Source organism: Arvicanthis niloticus, chromosome 4 (assembly GCF_011762505.2).
Source record: "Arvicanthis niloticus isolate mArvNil1 chromosome 4, mArvNil1.pat.X, whole genome shotgun sequence".
NCBI classification, from domain to species: Eukaryota; Metazoa; Chordata; class Mammalia; order Rodentia; family Muridae; genus Arvicanthis; species Arvicanthis niloticus.
Genome location: NC_047661.1, coordinates 107,376,395 through 107,397,342, shown reverse-complemented (window position 1 = coordinate 107,397,342; position 20,948 = coordinate 107,376,395). Strand labels below are relative to the sequence as shown.

At 42.0% G+C, this 20,948-nt stretch overlaps 1 protein-coding gene across 1 annotated transcript in view; it reads right to left on the bottom strand.

Moving 5' to 3' along the window:
- Col25a1 (collagen type XXV alpha 1 chain) overlaps positions 1-12,239 on the bottom strand; it is a 383,527-nt gene extending 371,288 nt beyond the window's left edge. The window contains exons 1-2 of the mRNA XM_034501180.2: positions 11,291-12,239; positions 10,257-10,326 (exon numbers count right to left, since the gene is read on the bottom strand). Of these exons, the coding sequence (XP_034357071.1) occupies positions 10,257-10,326; positions 11,291-11,587 (367 nt within the window). The 5' untranslated portion in view covers positions 11,588-12,239. The remainder of the gene's footprint in view (positions 1-10,256; positions 10,327-11,290) is intronic.
- Between the last annotated feature and the right edge of the window lie 8,709 nt (positions 12,240-20,948).

Sequence of the window (20,948 nt, the reverse complement as noted above, 5' to 3'; positions counted from 1 at the left end):
CTAACAGGAGTAACTGATATTAAGCAACCATGAGAAAGCTGACCAGCATCTAACTCAGTAAGCTTCTAACATGAAAGGATGTGGAATAAAGAATCATTGCTGCTGTGAACAGTACTGTGGGATTTGGCTCTGCTTCTCTGGACTACCCTTTGAAGTATGACTTCCTCTCCAGTTGCTTTAGAAATGTAGGGGAAACACTGTCTTCCAGAAGAGACCATCTATACCACACCCTTCCCAGTTGTCTGACACTGATTCTCCTGGAGGCATCATATAACTCGGTAAGTTGTAGCTAAATAATACCAACGTAAAATAAGTTCTCATCTATTGATAGGTAATTAGCCAATGCAATTGACTCCCTGCTTTCGTGGTGGACAGGTCATCCATTTTCCCTCCATTTATACATCCACCTCACATTCCTAAACTATAGCTGTCTTTAAGCTCTCCTTTAAACTGCATAGAACATCTTATCAGTCCCTTCCATTACACGTCAGCATCCTTCAGCCATGCTCCTTTTATCTGAGCATGAAAGCAATCATTTCCTATATTTTTGAAAACTGTTTTGAAATTTGGAGACACTGTTGCTGTTTGATACTGATGTTCCTCTATAGTACCAGTGAATGGAATTATGAATACAGCTGTTCTCAAGGAAAACTAGAAGCCTTGGGACCAGAGGGAGACGGAGGCAGCCAAAGAATAGAAGTGGGGGGGGGGGGGGGAGCTGAGAGATGGGTTAGTGGCTAAGAATACATAGTGCTCTTGTAGAGGACCAGGATTCAGTTCCCAGCACCCACATGGCAGCTGACAACACCTTTTAACTCCAGCTCTGGGAGAGCTGACACTCTCTTCTGGTCTCTGCAGGCACTCACTCTTAGGTACAGACTCTCCCTAACACTCTCAGGTATAGACTCTCACTTTTGTTCTCGCTCTGACCAGTGAAAAGGAGTTTGGTCTTCTGCCTTTGTAGTTTCATGGACATATGTGCTGTTCCAACAGCAGAGCCTGTTGGGACAACGCTTGCTCCACTGACAGTGTGATGGAGCATCACTCCTCTGCCTGGGCATGTGTTTGTTGTGCTCACTCTTAGATTTCAGAAATCCAACTGACGTTATTCATCGCATCACATCTCATAAGCGTGAAGCCAGTGTAACTGCTTAAAATGCTAGTAGCACGTGAGTACAGTTAAGCAAAAGTGCAGACTGGTAATAAATCGAAAATTATGCGGGAGTGATATATGATACACACAGGGCGCTATGCAGCTGATTATAAAATTCCTCCGTCTAGGCTTTCTTCCTGACGATTGATGATGGAAACATGGGGGTCTTTTCCTGCTGGAAAAAAAAAATGTAGGTTTAAAGTAAAACATACTCTGAGTCTAATACATTGTGGGTTTACATAGAAAAATCCAAAATATACCCCAGGTCTCTCAATCCAAGTATATCCTTTGCTATAAAAGTAAATTAACCATTTTTATATTCAAAAAATGGCAGCATAAATTTTTCCAGTATACAGTGCATTCCGCATTCAGAACTTGATTGCAAGAACAAGCCTGATATTCAGGAAACCACCCTTAGAAGTAGCTGGAATTTAGAGCCCTAAATAACTCTGCACAGAAGGAAACTGAATACAAGAACATAAAAGCCTCAGTTTCTTTACGGATGTCATTTCTCAATGCTAGAGGTTTTCTTTTATTAAAAACTTCCAGATGCATCACATGAATAGTAGAAGTAAGTCGGGCATCCAGGCTTGCAGTTTAAGCTGTAGGCTAGGGATCCAGCAGCACTGCAGCAGGAGGAGGCAGCACAGGAGACAGAGTTGGTTTGGCTTCATCTCTTTTCTCATAGTTTACAATGCCTTCATTTGGCATATGGTCCTTCTCACCTTCCTTACTTGATCAGCTATCTTTGCAATTTTATAGATAACTGACTTCTCCCATAAAGTAAAGCAGCTAGCTAAAAATAAATAAATAAATAAATAAATAAATAAATAAATCATATTTTTTTCACTTAGACGTCCTTGAAGTCCATAGATTGAGACTTCTTTAATCAAGAGAAAATTGCTCACCACTGACTTTTACAGCTGCAGGGTGTTCTACTGCATGCCCTACAAGATGGCAAAGACAGGTGCTGGACTCAAACAACCGTCCACAACCTGCTGTTCATACAGCAGCCAGCAGTGCTACAGGCAGTGGACATCAATGGCACGTAGAAGATCGTCTCTCAATTTCTCTTCTGCAACACTTGCTAGAGTGGAGGCTAGAGACAGATCAATACTTTCTCTGTAAAACATACTGTATGCCTCACCCATTATTGGATAAAATATCATTCATTTCTAGAGATTCTTTCTATACCTGCTGGAACCTACAACCCATGCTCATATGCAAATTCAAATGAATAGTCATATCTGTTTCAACAATTTCTCTATAAAAAATGGTTTAATGATTTATTTTATTTTAGGCGCTTTGGCGTTTTGCCCCATGGGTGTATGTGTGAAGATGTCAGATTCCCTAGAACTAGAGTTACAAACGGCTGTGTACTGCCATGTGGGGGCTGGGAATTGAACTTGGGTCCTCTCGAGGAGCAACCAGTGCTCTTAAGTGCAGAGCCATCTCTCCAGCTCCTTCTCTATATAATTTAGCTCCATCGTTTCTAGAAATGTTTCTAGTGTAGAATTCTGGAGATGAGCTCTGTGTGGGCGGTTCCAGTTTCTTTCTGAGCACAGCTGATGGTGTGACACTGGCATCTACCCTTTCAGCAGTTTTCCTAACAGTGGTCTGTGGAGTCCTATGATTCTTTAGAGATGCCCCAAGGGCCCTATGAGGAAAACGGTGAACAACAGAAGGTTTTTACTCTTGTATTTTAAAAGTGAGGACTTGAAAGTGAGCTCAGGAGCTAAGAGTATACACTGCTCATGCAGGGAACCAGAATTCAATTCTCAGCAACTACATTAGGCAGCTCATGGTCACCTGTAACTCTCCTTCTAGGAGATATATCACGCTCTTCTGCCCTTTGTAGGCATTCACATGTATGTGCATGCATGTGCACGTATGCACACGCATGTATATATTCATGAATAAATAAAATCTTTTAAAAAGTGGTCATCACATTTCAATTTGTTTTGCACGTATTATTATTTTTGAGTATGTGTGCAAGTAGATGTGTGTGTGCTATATGTAAAAAGGAGTAAGAAACTGTGTGTGGAACCTGAACAAAATGATGTAGAAGAATAAATAGATGATAGACATTCTTATAAGACAGGAACTCTAGAGAAATCTAAATTATTAATATCAGATGAACACAGTTTTAGCATTTCTAATAACTGATGCCACCATCTATCAAACGTGCTCTTACAGAAGAAAGGATGATTTGCTGATAAGACTAATAAATAAAATATGACATAAAGTCAGGAATGCTTCTATTTTCGTGAGTTCAGCTAAAGCCATTGTAGACACTCCAAAGACATATCTGGATACATCTCTGGATATCAGAAGCAAGACAACAACCTCACATTATTCTGGACTCTATGAAATTTGAAATTTGAAGCTAAAAAAATCCCCATTTCACAAATTCAATTGCATTTAGTTCTTTGTTTTTCTAGATACTGGAGTACCAGCCCAAAATTGATAGCTGTGAACCTATCTATTTACCAGCCTAACAGTGACTAACATAAATATGAAATCAGGGGCTAGAGATGAAGCTAGGTTAACAGAGTGCTTCCTAAAACTCATTACACAAAACCAGGCACGATGGTGTACACCTGTGGCCATAGCACTTACACAGTAGAGACAGAAGGATCAGATCAGAAGTACAGGGTCATTCATCTCCTACCTCGTTTTGATTCCAAAGATAGCCTGAGCTACATAAGACTTGGTATAAATATACTAAATATGATGGGTTTTAAATATCTTGACTATAATAAGAGGCTGCAACCTTCAAACCTTAAAGAAACCTCATGCTTCCTCCACTAATCTTTTCTATTGCAAACAGAGGTCAAGAATGATGTCAGCAGTGAATGTAACTGGGAAAGGAGATATAGAATGGGGAGGGGCATCCTGCTAGTCAACTCAGTTCTTCCTCCTTGCGGTCTCAAGGAGGAGGTGCTTACCACCTGGCGCCAGGTCCTCAAGAAAGTCTGTCATACACTGACCTACAGGATAGCCATTTGAAAGAATATAGGACACCCGTGAAAAGTCCTCACTCTTAACGTGTGATTCTCCACTGACTTCAGCATCTGACTCTTAGCACTTACTCCTTTACATCATCAAGTTTTAAGTAGGTTTTTTTTTTTTTTATATATAGATTTGCAGAGCAAATCCCAAAAGATACCAACAAATATCCATGTCTGGAAATCTGGCATCTGAGCATACCACAGTCCTTTTTAAACAAACAAACAAACAAAAAAAAAAATAGGACAGGGAGTGGGGATGTAAAGTGTTAAGTATCAGGCTACATAAAAACCACAGAATGAAATTTCACCCATTTTGGCAAACCAACAAGGGTGGAGATGCTTCTGTGTTTAGCCCATCCCGAGCTTCAGCCTGCAGCCCAGACTGATTCATGCCTTGTTTCCACATTCTCAGCTTCCATTAAACTACCAAGTATTGTTTATAAAGGCGTGGGGGGGGGGGGGGGAAGCGAAAGCACTTTTTCTTGATAGGTCTTGGATGGCTTCCACTCAAGATAACAGACTGAAGCTATTTGGGTAAGTGTCTACTGGGGATCCCCCTGTGTCAGGAAAACGGCCCCAGCTACAGATCGGTCCTGATTCTGGCATATCTCCTTGCCTGCTCCTCTCTACCTAATCCCCATGATGATTGAACATTCCTTCTCCATCCCCTAAACTCGCCAGTCAGACAATGCTTTCATCAATACTGTATGCTTGACTCTGCATAATGACAAAGCAACGGGACGCAATGTAAGTTATCACAGCCCTACAGAAGGACTTGTTCCTACAGGTTCCTGTTAGAATGAGCAAGAGTGAACTGAACTCCATAAAGGATTGATGCCCCGTTCCCTCTCCCTCTCCCTCTCCCTCCACCTCTCTCTCTCTCTCTCTCTCTCTCTCTCTCTCTCTCTCTCTCTCTCTCTCTCTGATAACTCCCAACTCATCAATACATAAAACTGGTTACAAAGGGGACATTTAAAGTAATAGCTTCTTAGTTTACAGACAAGCATAGCAAACAAGTTAAACACAGAACACTGCTTCAAGAGGCAATTTGTCCTTGGCCCTTTGACTAGGGCATTTTGCCAGCTGTCACTACTAGACCAACTGAAAGTGCCACACCCAAACTGTTGTTCTCATTAGAAGCAAAACAATTTAACACGAATGTTTGGCGGCACTGGCATGTGTTGTTTAGTCTTACTAGAGTATGCCTGTCATTATCATTAAATAATATTCAAGCATTCATGGTCTATAAACTGCTTCTGATGCTCCATTATATAACTAAGATGTATACATTACGAGTCTATTGCTTGGTGCACTCAATTTGTTGTTCAGTCTCTTTAGATGAAAAACAAGGTATAGCCTACATGAAATAATAGTAAGAAATACTTTTCTACATTTTATATAAGGAAGGTATTTACGGGGTCTTCTGAAACCATGGGAAATTTGTCCTTCAGCCAGACACCTGTGCCTGTGTCACTCCCAGTTATGAATGTGAGGTTTTTCAATTTACCTATACTTGCTCTCACTTAATACAGAGCCATTTTCATAGATGTGGAAAGAATTTGGGGACCTCAGAAAAGATCTAATGATCTAAACCGCTTCTGTTTGGCTGCCTGGCTCCTACCTTCTCTAACGGCTTCAATATAGATGCTCTTCCACAAACATGTCTGATTTATACATACGTTTATGTAAGACACCAAGTGAGAGCCCAAGACAGAATCCTATCCACAGAATGAGCCAACCCATTTTCTCAACTGAAGGTCACACTTTAATACAGGCCGAACCCTTTGTACCTCCAAGGCCCAGCTACCTCAAAGTACTCTGCTAAACAGAGCTTTGATGGGTAACATTTTTGTTGTTGTTGTTGTTGTTGTTGTTTTTGTTTTTGTTGTTCATTATTCTGGAGTTTCTCCAAACCAAATTTTTTTCTGAAATAAAGCTTCTCTTGAGTTCACAAGGAAGTAAATGTGAGCTGTCAGGAAGACACAGAGGATCAAAACTCAACCGACGTGGGTAGCTGCCCCACTACCAACGTATTACAATCCTTAAAATGGTGAAATATAAATTATAATAAGTCTGAAAATGAGTCAGATAGGTAAGCTATCTGTAAATATCTGACTCAAAACTGCAAAGATACTTTTGACAACCCCTCACTCATGTAGCCCAAGTTCCACATACGTTAGTCAAACTTCACTCACAGTGTCAACAGATCTCACTGTAACACTGATAAACATAACTTAAGAGACTAATATCAGTATCTGCAAAGAACCAAACATTACACGTGTAGCAAAAAGTGAAACTCTAGTGTGATTATCTGTGTCGATACATACGTGCATAGATGTTCAGTTGAGCATAGTTTCACCTCAAAGCTTGTTAATTAGACACCCGGTTCCAGGCAAGCATCTCAAAGATTCTTTTCTCAGCTATAACCTGTAACTCTGTGTAGTAGATTTAAGTTGCATGGAGAAGAACTGATTTAAGGGTTTGGCTCAGTAGTATAGCTTAGCAATGAAATGTAGGTAGAACATTAAAGAGGCAAAAAGATAAAAGATAACAACCACAACTTAACGCATACCCAGTAAAACATCAGAGCGTTCACAAGAACCATCGCCCTACAAGAAAGCCTTTTCTGATTCCTTGTGGGTATTTTTTTTTTTCAGATGAGTAAATGGAACACACTTTGGTTCTTTGGTTCAACCAAGGTCACACATCATCAGTAGCAGATCCAGAATCCCAGCCCGGGGGGGGGGGGGGGGGGAAGGTAACCTGCTCTAAATGTTCATTGTCTGTTCCTTGTTAAAGTCTTCAACTTCCATTCCCTCAGCGGTGGGCATGACCCCGAGTTTTGACTTTAGTATGTTAACTACTTTCCCTGAGTCTTGGCCTCCTCATCTATAATAGTGGATCACTAGAAGTTAATTTTCTGGGTTGGTATGAAAATTAAAGAATATATCTCTTACATTAAGAAACTATTCAATAAATAGCTCATCCTTCTCCCACTGAAGCTCCTTCCTGTGAGAGGGGGGAAACAACATCAAATTATAAATTTTATTATTTCCTTACATCCCACCTGGAAAACCCCTCCAGGAACTTGGGTCTATCAAAAGCTATTAAAGCAAACACAAACAGCATAGCAACACAGCATTTTTTTTTTTTTTTTTTTTTTTTTTTTTTTTTTGCTATGGGCCTTTGGCTCTATTCCTGAAACTGTCAACAAGAGTGTCAACTTCAAGAGGTAGGCATCTGTCCACAGGAACTGAGCTGAGGTCACAGGCATGTCTAGCTCTGTCCTACAAACAGATGTCTTTGTGACAGCTCTTAGTCACGGTGAGCCACAGCTACAGTCAAACCAGGTGGGAAATGCCATCTCTCCTTCTCAGCCGTGGCTGCGCCACTCATGCTGGACCACTCATTCCCTAAGACAAGATCTCACTGACTGTATTTCAAAATAGTTTTCTCCAGGATACACTGTCTTTATTTTTGTAATGCCTGATCATTGCACAGGCAGAAGGGTTTCCAGAACCGTGATTATTTGGTTCTATGTTCTGGAAGGTACACACCTTCCAAGAGTTACTGCTTAAGAAGCCAGGTAACTGATGTGATGTGGGTCTCTAGTGGTGGTGAGGAGGTAAAGCAGCTGTTACTGAGAGCCAACCCCCTCCCGCCAAAAAAAGGAAATCCCATTTAAATTGTCCTGTTATGATGATAAACACTCCACTGTAATCTTCCAAGATAACACAAGGCCAACTCTAAACATATTAGCTTTCCTCCAGATCTGGTGATAATTAGGTTACATTTAACATCATGAACCATATTTTCACAGATAATAGAACTCAGAGCAGCAGCAGAGGTCACTTTTCAGCTTTTTACCAAACTCAATAAGAATCCAGCGAATTTAATAGGAAGTGCTTTAAATACAGTTAGCAAAAACAGTACATACCGAAAGGACTGGACTCCAAGGGGTGGGGTCAGTGACTCTCAGCACCAGGTGTCTGCAGAATTTAAATAATCCCAAGCAGCAGAGATGAGGTGATTATCTATTTAATCCTCTGATAGAAATGTGACTTCCTTAAATATTTGACTCCTGAGGTCTGTCCCAGCTTAAAACAACTACGAACAAAAGCCACATTTTCCAATCTGAACTCCTTGATTTTTCTTCTAACATAAGAAAGAGGTAGCTTAAATTTTCAAATATTCAAATATAATTATGTCTGTATATATTGCCCCTGTGTGTTGGGGGTTAAACCTAGTGTCTTGTCCATGTCAGGCTCGTGTTCTAAAACTGAGCTACAGCAAGATCTCCAAACATTTTTTTTTTTTTTAACCTTTTGATTTTAAGACTGAATCTTACTAAGTTGCAACCTAGGCAGGCACTGAACTTGCAATCCTCCTGCCTCAGCCTTTTGAATAGCTGGGATAAGAGAGGGTTTTTTTTTTTTTTTTTCTTTTTCTTTCTTTCTTTTTGTTTGTTTTTGTTTTTTGCCATCATTCCAGCACTGTCTTCTCAGTCAAAAGTATATATTTGAATATATATATTTGAATATATATATTTGAATATATATATTTGAATATATATATTTGAAAAAGTATGTATTTCCAATATGGTGACAAATGTAATTGGATATATAATAGTTCCAGAGGACGAGATGGCTCTGTGGGTAAAGGCACTGTCACAGAGCCTGGCTCTGATCCCTGGGGTCCACTTGGTGGAATTACAAAGATAACTCTTGCAAGCTGCTCTCCGATTTACATACAAGTACTATTGTACACACACATTAAATTTAATTTTTCAAAAAGGTTTTTAAGTGTGTATGCTATACAACCTGGTGTTCATATTCACGTATTCATATGTGTAAAGTGGCAGCTGTGTTGGCTGTGGCAAAAAAAAAATAATTCAGGATATTAAAAAAAAAAATATAGGAACTAGCCTTTCCATATACAACCATTCACCACTTAACAGAAAGAATTGTGTTGTTTGACAATTTCCTACACTGCGCTTACTCAGACTGAAATGGCTACATCATCAATAAATGACGTAGTCTTGTGAGATCTCCGTCCTGTGTGACATGATCTCCCCTTGACCAAATGGCACTATGCACCAAGTATCATATTCTTAAACATTAAATAAAATGTAAAAGAATCACTTTACATGCCTGATAAGTGAAAGTAAAATGTTCATAATAAATGAATTACAGTGTTTATCTGGAAAAAAAAAAAAAACACTAACACTTGTGGGGTTTTATGATGTATATTCTTGAATCCACTCAGTGTTTCTAATGGCCATCATCCAAGACCTTTTAGATTGTTAAATCTACAGATAAATACCAAGTCTCAGCGGTCTGTGAATGGAGAGTTACCATTACCCTGGCTGGAGGGGGATGCGGGGAGTGATATTCATTAATGTCTCTCTTCCCTGTTCTCTTAGGTATTGTCACTGAAACAGCTCCCTAAAACATAACAGAAATCCAGTAAAAAAAACGTAAGAACCTGTCCTGAGAGGGCATTGAGATTGTAATAGGTCATAATGGGAGTTCAAGATAAAGAGTAGCTTTTGTCTTCATCTTCTGCTTCAGGGCAGGGGAGAGAGCCTCGGTGATAAGACAGAATACAAGCCGGCGAGGAGGTAAAGGTTATTTGCACATCTGTTTACCAAAGGCACACAGCAAACCTGGACTGGTAAAGTATTAGACACTGGAGAATTCAGAATATTTAGAGTTCAACAGCCATTTTTACCAACAACAAAAATGACAGCATTTAATAAGATCATGGAAGACTTCCCATCTGAGACTCTGAGAACGCTGTCCTTATATGCCATCTTGCCTATGTTATTCATTGTATCAGCCCTAGCTTCCTTGCTTCCTCATAGCAGACCTCAGCATGCTGCATAAAACAATATTTAGGGCTTTTCTGCCATCTTTTGGACTGAGACATGTTGGTTTTATTAAAGCAGGTTAGGTCTGCAGTCTTTCTTCACTATTATTACAGGTAGACTTGACAGCACAAGACTCCCCCCCCCCCCCGCCCTTTTTTTTTTTTCCTTTTTTTTTCCAGAGTTCTGCTCTGAAGGAAACATTGTTAAATAAGGTCCGTTTTACCTGCTGGGCAGTTGCACTCTGAAGGTGCCTCCCTGGCGGTTCTTATTTTAGCCATATGTTCGTGGGATTTCTGTAAGGAAAGCAGAGGGGTTGACACAGTATCAGTAGCACTGAGGAGAACTGGACTCTCAGGGGCTCTCTGGCCCTATGCCTGCTTCGCCAGCATCTGATAGCTTGCATAAGGAATATTTACATATGTACTTGGACTCTTGTCAAAAAGTAACGGGACCCAAGTCCTAAAATAAGACAATGACCACTGACATGGTAGCAGGATTGCAGGGTTTGGCTCACATGCTTCTCTAGTCCTCAATTCTTACCACCCCTGCCTTCAGCCCAAGTATAGGCAGTCAGTGCAAACGCCAGGCAGTGATACACGGCAGGTCTGAAGACACTGGTCAAGAGTGCATGCCTGAATGTTAACTCTACTCAGCCTCTTCATTGGAAATTAATTAATTAAGCCCCTGACTTGAATTGAAACCAACCTTGAAGATAACTTTCTTAATACCTGCACTGCATCCTTTACCAAATATGAAACTTTTTCAAAGTGTTTGAACATGAAGAAAAAATTTGAAGGGTGGGATTTATGATTCTGAAGCTCTGTAGGATTGTTTCACTTGAAAGTGATTACCTTTTGTATATTAATAACACCTGTTTTCCTAGCCTTTCCCTGGGAAGGAGATATGAGATCTTATATCAACAATGGAGAGTCTCCATTGAAGTGAGAGCTCACAAGAGACTCCAGAAAACTACAAGGAAATAAAATGCTCCTCCACACACTCCCGTTATCCAGGTCACCCGTCCCTCTTTTAGAACCCCCATATATGTTTAGCATGCAAGCACTATTGGAAGACTAAGGAAGATACTTGCTACAGACTTGGTACTAATCAATACCCAAGGTACTTAACACACACTCTACACATGGCACACACATTCAAGCCAACTATGCAGACAGTAAGGGTCGAAGCTAGCCCTGCACACAGAACTCACACCTGTGCAAAACAGTATTCACGTGCATAATACCCAGCCTTTCACACCTGAGCCAAGAGACGCTCCACTTTCTCCTGAACCACTGCCTTCAGCTCATCCATGGTGTCAGGGAGCAGATGGAAGGAAGGGGTCCCTTTAGCAGATTCAAGAGCAGCAATCCTCGCCTGGAGGTCGTTGGTTTTCACCCCAAGATACAAACAAAAACCCACAGCAACTACTGACAGGAGGGTCGCCAGGGCCGCGCACGAGGGCATGGTGCCCGCACAACGCTGTCCCAAGGGGCGCGGATCTTCTGATCCAGACTCTCGTCCCCCTCCTTTCCCTGCAAGCTTCTTCACCAACATTGTGGCGGGGTCGCCGGCCTCCGCTACGCCTTCCACCCTCTACCTCCTCTGGTAATCTTAGAATGAGAGGAAGGGCCGGTTCCTCCAAAGTTCAGTCCCTGCGGCTGCACAACTAGTTGGTAGAGTCGGAACCCCGGCTTGGAGATGGACCTGCGCGTGGCTCGGCGTCCGGATCAGCAGGCGTGGACCGTCCTCCAGATTCCTTCTCCCCTTCCAGCCAGGAGTGAAAAGCACCCTTCGGCCGGGGACTGTGTGGCGCCGGGGGTGTGAGGGTCACAGCAGAAATGAAACCCACCAGGGCAGCTCTTCTGACCCCCCAAAATCCGACACCTCCTTAGTGGTCCCCCGCGCGCGGAGGCGCAGGGTCCGAGAGCCCCTCTCCCTGCTCCGACCTGTTGAGTCAGCCTGCCAATCTCTACCTTTTTCCACCCCCAGACCTGTCTCCCACCTGGATCGGTTCAAGGCCAAAAAGAAAAGGAAATGCAGAGACCCGGCGAGAGCTCGGCCCCCGTGGGTGGTAGAGGAATAGAGGAAAGAGGAGAACCGAGTGACTCAAGCAGCGATTGCAAGCTGCGAGGCCCCAAAAGTATCTCCGCAGACCCGCGTGTGCGAGCCTTAAATACCCCGGGATGCTCTGGTGTGAGACAGTGCGCGCGCGCCTGAAGCGCGGACCGCCCCCTCCCGCAGGAGCCTCCTTATTAGCATAATATATTCACCTTCGCCCAGCCCGCCTGGACCCACGAAGGGGCGGGAGCGCGGGTGGGAGCGGAGCAGGGGGTTGCTATTAGCATAATATATGCAAATAGCTACAGCAGCCACTGTGATTGGAGAGGAGCTTGGAGACCCTTCCCCCTCCCACCACCGAGTAACTTCAACGTCCCCCTAAGGCCATCTCTCTGGCTTTAGCCAGGGGCCGAATTGAGGTCTGCTGTGCGGAGTGGCTTATACTGGCTTAGCCCAGCGCCCCCTCTCTATTTGGGTTAAAAAATGGAGAAATGGCCTCCTGAAGGGAAGAACGGAAGCAGACCGCTCGGCTCTCCGCTCAAAGGCAGCTGCAGGAGCTCTCCATCTAGCCCTAGTGCGACGTTTTTTCCTCCTCCCTCAGTTCGTTCCCACATGCCCAGAGGCAAAGTGTCTGGCTGACGTCTGCAGGGTACCTTCCCCACTTCCCTTCCTTCCCACGCCTTGCAGCAGATTCTCCAGCCGACTGAGGAAGTTTTCTCGCCCCTCCCCCGTTTCCTCTTGTCTTGATGCTTTTTTCCCCACCCTACCCCCCCCACCCCACCCCCAGCTCTGGACTCCTACTCTGTACTAGGGTGCTAATGTGTTTTCCTGATTCGCTGTTTTGTGAGTGTTTGAGGCATACACATTTCTCAGGATTTAGGTACGAGCTGAAGAATGAAGTCAATTTTTCCTCTTCCTTGACTCTCAGCTTGCTATTCCCTCTGGATCAAATTACAAGGTCTCTACTGGTAATTTTTTTTTTTCCCCTAAATTGATAACAAGTAGCATTTTGTATCCAGTTGACTTTGGAGGAAAAAAAAAAAAAAACCCTAACTATTCCTCCAAAAGACCTTCCTTTTTGCCTTCTCATCTTAAGAAATGCCACATATGTTTCTTTCCCTCTTTAACCGTTAACCTCAACCAGTTACTCACTACTATAATCAATGAACAAAATACCACACTGAGTAGTTGCATCTCGTGTGTCAACTGTAGCGCAAAGGGAAAGGCAGGATAGACAGAAGACACTGGCTGAAAGACTGTGTCTTCTGGGCATATGAGGAAGCCTGCACCCATGAAATCTCAACAAGTGGTTGCATAAACAAGACCTCAAGACCTGAATGACAGTGCTCATATGCCAACCTGGATCTGGGAGCTTGCATGAGACCCCATGCCTAGAAAAAGAGCTACCAACAATTAATGGCTGCTGGAGAAGATTCTATTTTCTTCTGGGACCAGGCCTAGACTGTCATCTCTACATACATATACGTATACGTATACGTATACATATACATATGAGAAACACTAAATGGACTCAAGAAGGGTGTGTGTGTTGTGTGTATGTTGTGTGTATTGTGTGTGCGCTGTGTGTGTGTGTGTGTGTGTGTGTGTGTGTGTGTGTGTGTGTGTGTTGGGGATTGATCCAGGCTAAATATGCTCTCTATCATTGAATTCTACCTCCAGCCAAGAATTTTAATAGGTCAGTTCTTTCGACGTTCCAGTTAACCTCAGTTGCTTAGTGTGGCTGTTTGCTGGGGGTGGAGATGGTGTGCGTGGGTTGTAAACTTCTTTGCCAGTTCTCTCAGTGTTTTCTCCTTGAACCTCTGCTTTCCGCCATCTTTTTGTCTACCTATGCTCCTCAGTGGAATTCTTAATTACCATCTTTTAGCTGTTGAGCAATGAATGCATAAACCAAACCCAAACCTCCTGAGCCTCAGAATCATACAGCTAACCATTTGACATTCGTCTCTCACTAGCAGTTACAACGTAACCTGCATTGTTCCTCCAAGCTCTGCTCACTCCCTGTTTTCCTTCTCAGTATGGAGCTGCCCTGACTTTTCCTCACGCTCCTACCCGTGTTCCCTTAAATTCCTTCAACACATCCTGTCGTCCTCAGGTTGTAAACCTTAATGTCTTAGATGTCCCCACCTGGTACCTGCCATCTCACCAAACTTATTGCTCATGGTGTCCCTCTGCATACCATTTTCTAGAAATATGAGAAAAAAGAATAAAGACCTTTAAACAGTTCACACAAACACAAAAGCCCCTTTCCATTCTGATGGCAACAGTAGGCCACACAGCTCATGTGGACGACCCCGTGGTCTGTGGAAGCTGGCCATGAGAGGGTCCTTCAGCATCTCTCGTGAGCTCGTAGAATGATCAGATCTCAGCGGAGAGATAAGGGTTGGAATTTTATGGATTTGAAACCTTTATCCAGAGGATTAGATTTGCTTTATGTCTTTAGTGGGCATGATATCTCAGAAATATGCCACCCACTCGCACTAAGATTTCAAGACCCAGAAGGTTCTCTGCATCAAGCTCAAAGAATGCATGGATTAGCAAGGCTCCGTGGTCTGAACCCACTTTGTTCTATAGAGTCAGCAGAGCTTCATTACTTTGATTTGTACATGGAGACAGATATCAAAAAACAAACAAAAAAAAACACGTTAAAATAGCTCAAAAATTCTATTGTCCAGCTGATTCCAATTTGCCTGTGGTTTGTATCAATAGTAGTAAAAGGAAAACAGCTGGATGATGAACAGGACCATGATAGAAAGAATAATACTGTACACACACACACCACACACACACACACACACACACACACACACACACACACACACACGTGCATGCCCCAAGCTCCAAAACAGCTAAGTGGCAAGATATTTGTAGATGAAGTTACCAATCTTAAGCTGGAAAGATTGTCTATGAAAGCACAAGGGTCCTTATAAAAACAGAAGCAGAATTTCAGAGGGAGAGAAGCTGTGTCAAATGGAAACAGGGCTTCTGGGTGTAAATACTGTCTCGGAAGACAGAAGAGTGTCTAAAGCTTTTCTTCCAGAAGCAAGAAGAAGGAGTCCAATGGGTTCTCCCCTAGAATGTCCAGAAGGAGAGCCTGCTCGATCAACACCGGGAACTTAGGAATCCTAACCACCAGAACTATAATTACTAAGTTTGTTTTGTTTTAGCTGCTAAGTTTTTACTTATATGTTATGATGCAAAAAATAATAATCAAAATCATAATTAAACAGTCTTTATCTGTACAGACAGCATTAAGAGTCACCCCGGAACCTAAAAGTCAAGCAAGCCATGTAATACTGAGGCCTTACAACCCAAAGATGTCTATATTGTCTACACATTGGCCTATTGCCTGGGCAGGACTGGAGAGCACATCTGTCATATCATACAAAATCAAGATGCCCTTCACAGAAGCATATTACCCTGAAAACTGTGTTCTACTGTCTTGAAGACTTTTTCATGGAGCAACTCAAGAACAACTAACCAGCCAACTATGCAGGCAGAGAGACAGCATTCTCCTCCTTATTCCTACTGACAGAGCCAAGGCTCTGACCCAGGACTCCTCACTGACCTCTCTAGGTCATCAAATATGAGGAACAAACAGGACTTTTGACAGGTGGGCATGGCATGAAGAAAAAGTGAGAAAGGAGGTGACTAGGAACAAAAGCAAGGAAGTGGAAGAGCTCAAATGGACTGTGAGGGACTTTTAAATGTAAGAAGACATGATCTTGATGCCTCTAGATATACAATAGATAAATACTATATGGATAGATAATAGTTACATCATATAGATGTTAGAAATTTACATGTATTTCAAGTTTGGACTGTTCACGTGTGTTTGGAAAGATTACTGACATGAGAGTTGTTTGAATAGTTTCATTATATTGTTTTATGAGGGTGTTAATTACCTTTCTTTTAAAAAAAAAAGAAAAGAAAAAAGAAACTTCAATTTGGGTTATAAATACCTTTCAATGTCGTTAACTTTCCAAACTAAACTTCCAGAACCCCCGGCTCTGCTCACAGCAAATGTACCCAACAGAAACACACACATGCAGGGATGTCTGCCTTTCTTTGTACACCCACACCACCTGTTGTAACCTCTAAGTGTCTTAATAAAGAAAATGACAGCGTAAGCTGCACGGCATTGCAAGCTGTTTTATAAACTTCAGAGGAGAGCGAGTGCTCGTAGAACCATCTCATAGGAAGGCAGTGTCACAAAGAGAATGGGGGCAGGGAAGGAGGGGAGCTGGAGAGAGTTGAGAGGACTGAAGCTTACAAGATACCATTCCTCTATAGCCAGGCAAATTTCAATAAATCACAAACAAATTATAAATATCTTTCAGAGCAGACGAGCAGAAAAGAAGTATTTGGCTGCGAGTGACAGCTGAAAAATTCCCTTTCAGACAGATCAAGGAACCGATCCCATTTGCCCAAGCCCGGTTAAGCAAGGGGCTTACAGCTGTATGAATCCAATAATCTGGACGGGGCGCACACCCGCCCAGCTTTCTGGCCTATGTGCAGTCAATGCTCAGTCTATTGTCCTGTTATATTTGGAGGGAGTAAGAGAATTTTCTTCTCAAAGCTTAAATAGCAAAGTATTAAACCTATCAAAAGATTTTTTTTTCTCTAAAATCCACCAATTACACTGCTGACTGAAGCGAGGCAACATGTCTTGTCAAACATAAAATCAACCCTTTCATGCGACGCTATATAGACAGAACGTCTCTGCATCGTTGAGTCAGCCCAAGGTGAAGAACCCAGATGCCAAGGCCATTTCCCAGTTTTGCCACTTAATAGTCAGTCCGCAGACTTTGAATACATGACTTAGCTTTTCTGTGCTTCAGTTTTTCTCCATCTATAAGATAAGGATAATAATATTTGACTAACCATCAGGATATTTTGCTAGAAGAAAATGAGACTGTATTTAACATGGACATGTACATTACATGGCACAGTTGGTATTAAGTACAGGGAATACAGTAAATATTCCCAGTAAATTGATACTACTATTATTATTATTTTAAAAGTGCCCGTTTACTGACCAGAGACACTGGAAGGAAAGAGCAACATCCATTTTTACACTGAGTTTTTATTCATACACCATGATTTTAGTCCTATTTCAGTTTATACGAACAGAGTAGTCTCAGGACCACACTCCAGTAGTTGTGGGATGATTTGAGAAATTCCCTATGCCAAACAGCTCTTGCTGTATCTTATATCATTTTTGATTTGTTGCACCTTCTAGAACTTCATAGAAATAAAACTATGCATTATATATTCTAATATGTCTGGCATCTTTTGCCCAATATGGTTGTGGGTTTATCCATAGTACATTATACATTGTAGCATTTTTCTTTTCAATCGTTATTTTTATAACTTTCCCCTTAACTTTTCAGAAAACACTTGGATTAGTTCTAATATCTTGCTATGTGGTTATTCTGTGAATATTTACATGTATATCTTTCTATTGTGTATATTTTTAAAGTATAAAGGGTCGTCTCATTTATAAATGACACATTCATTAAGACTGTCTGTGAAGACCAGGCTGGGAATACAACTCTTTCAGACAGCAAGATATTTTACAGTGCATGGCAATCAGCACAGTCTGCTAGTCCTCAGGGTCAGAAATTAAACCACAGATCAGGAAAAAAAAAAAAAACTGAAGATAGCTCTGCACATCAACAGCCTTTACAATGGCAGAGAAAGGATTCTACAGAGCAATAAGAGAGAGAGAGACAGAGGTTCCCATTCATTATGTGGTATATTCGTACAGGAAGAAAATGAAACTGAATCTTTTCTTCAAATAATATACAAATATTAAGCAGGGAAAGTTTATAAACATAAATGATAATCATGTAAAAAAAATTGGGAAAATAGCAGAGAAATATCTTTGTGAGCTTGTTTAAGGCAGGGTTTCCTCAACAAGACAGAGGAGCAGGTGGCCACTAAGGGATGACTGATACACTGAAATACATTAACTTTAAGACTCTTACTTTTCTTTTTTTTTTTTTTTTCAAAAAATAAAGAAAGACTTATATTGAGTGAAAAGATAGGCTGCAAAATCAGAGAAAGTGATTTATGAAATGTGGAAGTTAAAAAATACCCATCATCCAGAATATGTCCAAACATTCCTGAGAGAGAGAATGAGCCAGAAAAGTGAACAAGAGCTCAAAAAGTACTTTTACAAGCCAGAGACTAAAACAGTCAGTAACCATATTTAAAATTTGCCCAAGCCCAAAAATAATCACAAAAAATTCACACTGTAACCACAACACGATACCACTATTCTTGCCCCAAGATGGCTAAAATAAAAGATGTTAATCAATGTCCAGGATGTTCTGTTTGCTTTTTTGTTACTGTGATAGACATGGCCAAAAGCAATTTGGGGAGGAAAAGGTTACATGTTCATCACTGAGAGAAGACAGGAAAGTAGGCCCAGGAAACAAAGCAGATATCACTGTAGAATGCTATTTATTGGCTTTCCTTATACAGCCCAGACCCTCCAGCCCAGAGGCTGCACTACCCACAGTGGGCTGAGGTCTTCTATGTCAGTCATCCATCAAGAAATGGTCCACAGTTCTGACAGCAGGCCAATCTAATGGAGGTAACTCCTCACCTGAGGCGTCTTCTTCCCAGGTGTGACGAGTGGACAACTGAAGCTAAGACACGGGACAATCTGGGGCAACTGGAACTCCCACCTGGGTTCAATGTGAATTTGCAGATCCTTTTTCAAAAAACTATCCCACACAATCTCTAAGACAAACATGCAAAGCATTGTGGGAGGAGGTTTAGAAGGAGTAGCAAGCATCTAAGATCCTATAAAAGAAACAGATGCTGCACAGTCTTGGTTGAGACCTTAGTTGAGGGTGGGTGAGACAGATGTCACTGTGTAGAGGTAGACGTTGTAACTCTGCAGCCTGTAGTAACAAGGAAAGTTAAATGAGACCTAAGACCTTCATCCGAGTACTGGAGGTGCCAATAGGTTTTTATGGCTTGTGTACAGTCTATAGAAAAGGAAGTCAATGAGGAAAAGGAAGGCTGATAAACAGGAGGAAGCCAAGAACCGCTGGGATTACAGTTCCCAGGTCTACAGGCGACAACTAGCATTAGCAATAAAACGTGACTTTTGACTGGGAGGTGGTGGTGCACACCTTTAATCCCAGAAGGCATATAATCAGGAGGCAGACATAGGCAGATCTGGCCAGCCTGGTCTATACAGTGAGTTCTAGGACAGCCAGGGCTACCCTGTCTCAAACACACACACACACACACACACACACACGGGGTGGGGGGAGAAGGGGCAGGGGCCTTTGGAAGCTAGCCGTGGTGCCTGAATTTTAAGCTACTCCAGGGGCTGAGGCAGGAAAGTAACAAATTTGAGACTAGCCTGGACAACTTGGTGAGCTCATGACTTAAAATACAAAAGGGAAAACACAGAAAAAAAAAAAAAAAAAAAAAAAAAAAAAAAAAAAAAAAAAAAAAAAAAAAAAAAAACCTTGTGAACAAGATAAAAATCCAGAACCCTTCCAAAATCAGAAAAACTGAGAAAATGGGTTAGGGGAACCTTTCTTAAGACCCAAGGAAAGTCTTACATGAAACCTCAGAAAACTGCACAGCTCACAGAACTCCTGAAAACCTTAGCTACTATCCCCCTGTCAGCTCAGCTGAAGCCCAACATAGAGTGGCTTACCTCAGGAGAGCAAAAGTCAATAAGACATATGTGAAGCCCATAGCTTCCTAAGAAAACTCTATTAACAAAAGTTCTACTGCTGAAAGAACTGACGGGGGTTGTAGGGGTGCAGAGATCTTTCCAGTGCTAAACCTCTACATCCAGGAAGCATCTGGAAAAAAAAAAAAAAAACTGTGGCGCTACAAACACAAGCTATCTTTCATGGGAAGAAAGAAAGCTTGGCACACAGGGGAAAGGGAAGGTCAGGAGGCAGAGCCAAGAGCTACAGAAAACCATTCCCAGGGAAGAATAGACCTCAGTGCTAACCAAAGCACTTAAAACATTTGCTCGTTCGGGTCCAGCTTTGGGGCCTCTCCTTCTTCAGATAGTCTTTTCACACGTTGGCTTCTCTGTCACGTGTCCAGGAACCGTGTCACGGAACAACGTTGTTTCCAGCAAATGCCAGTGATTGACGCAAGTCACATGGCTACCCCATTTCAAAGGAAGAGGACTAGACCGACACAGATGCAGGAGCTGGAGTTCACTGGGGACCATCGACATGACAAACAACCGCAGTAAGGAAGTATAGTCAGAGCTATGTGAGACGATAAAGCAACGCTCAGACAAATGGATGGAAGATCCCAGGAGATCGAGATCGGCTGCGGGTAAGACCATCAAGGCAGTGGGATGGAAGATGGGAGGCTTCAGGTACAGAGTGGAATGCTTTGTAAAAATGATTCAGATGATTGCTGACAGCAATACCTAGGGGAACGCTCCTCAGCCCCAGTGGCGTATTAGACACATACTCCACAGCCTCTGAGATTTTCACATAATGAGGCTGGAAGGGGTCTGTCATTGGCAATACTTAAAAGTTCCCTGGGTAATTCTGAATGGGAGCTAATTCTAGTGTTAAGTGAGACCCACTGCTTTATAAATGCCATTTGAAATGAGTGGTTGAAATGAGCAATAAGCTATAATTGTTGAGAACAGAAATAAAGAAAAAAAAATCCACCAAACGACAATAACCATCTCTATGAACATTGAAATCACAAACACAGAACTCAGAGATTCAAAACCGGGATGAATAACCTCAAGCTTCCGGTTTGTGCAAGAGCCAACTGGACGAAATATAGGAATATATATATATAGCAAAAAAAACATATTTGTGGGGGA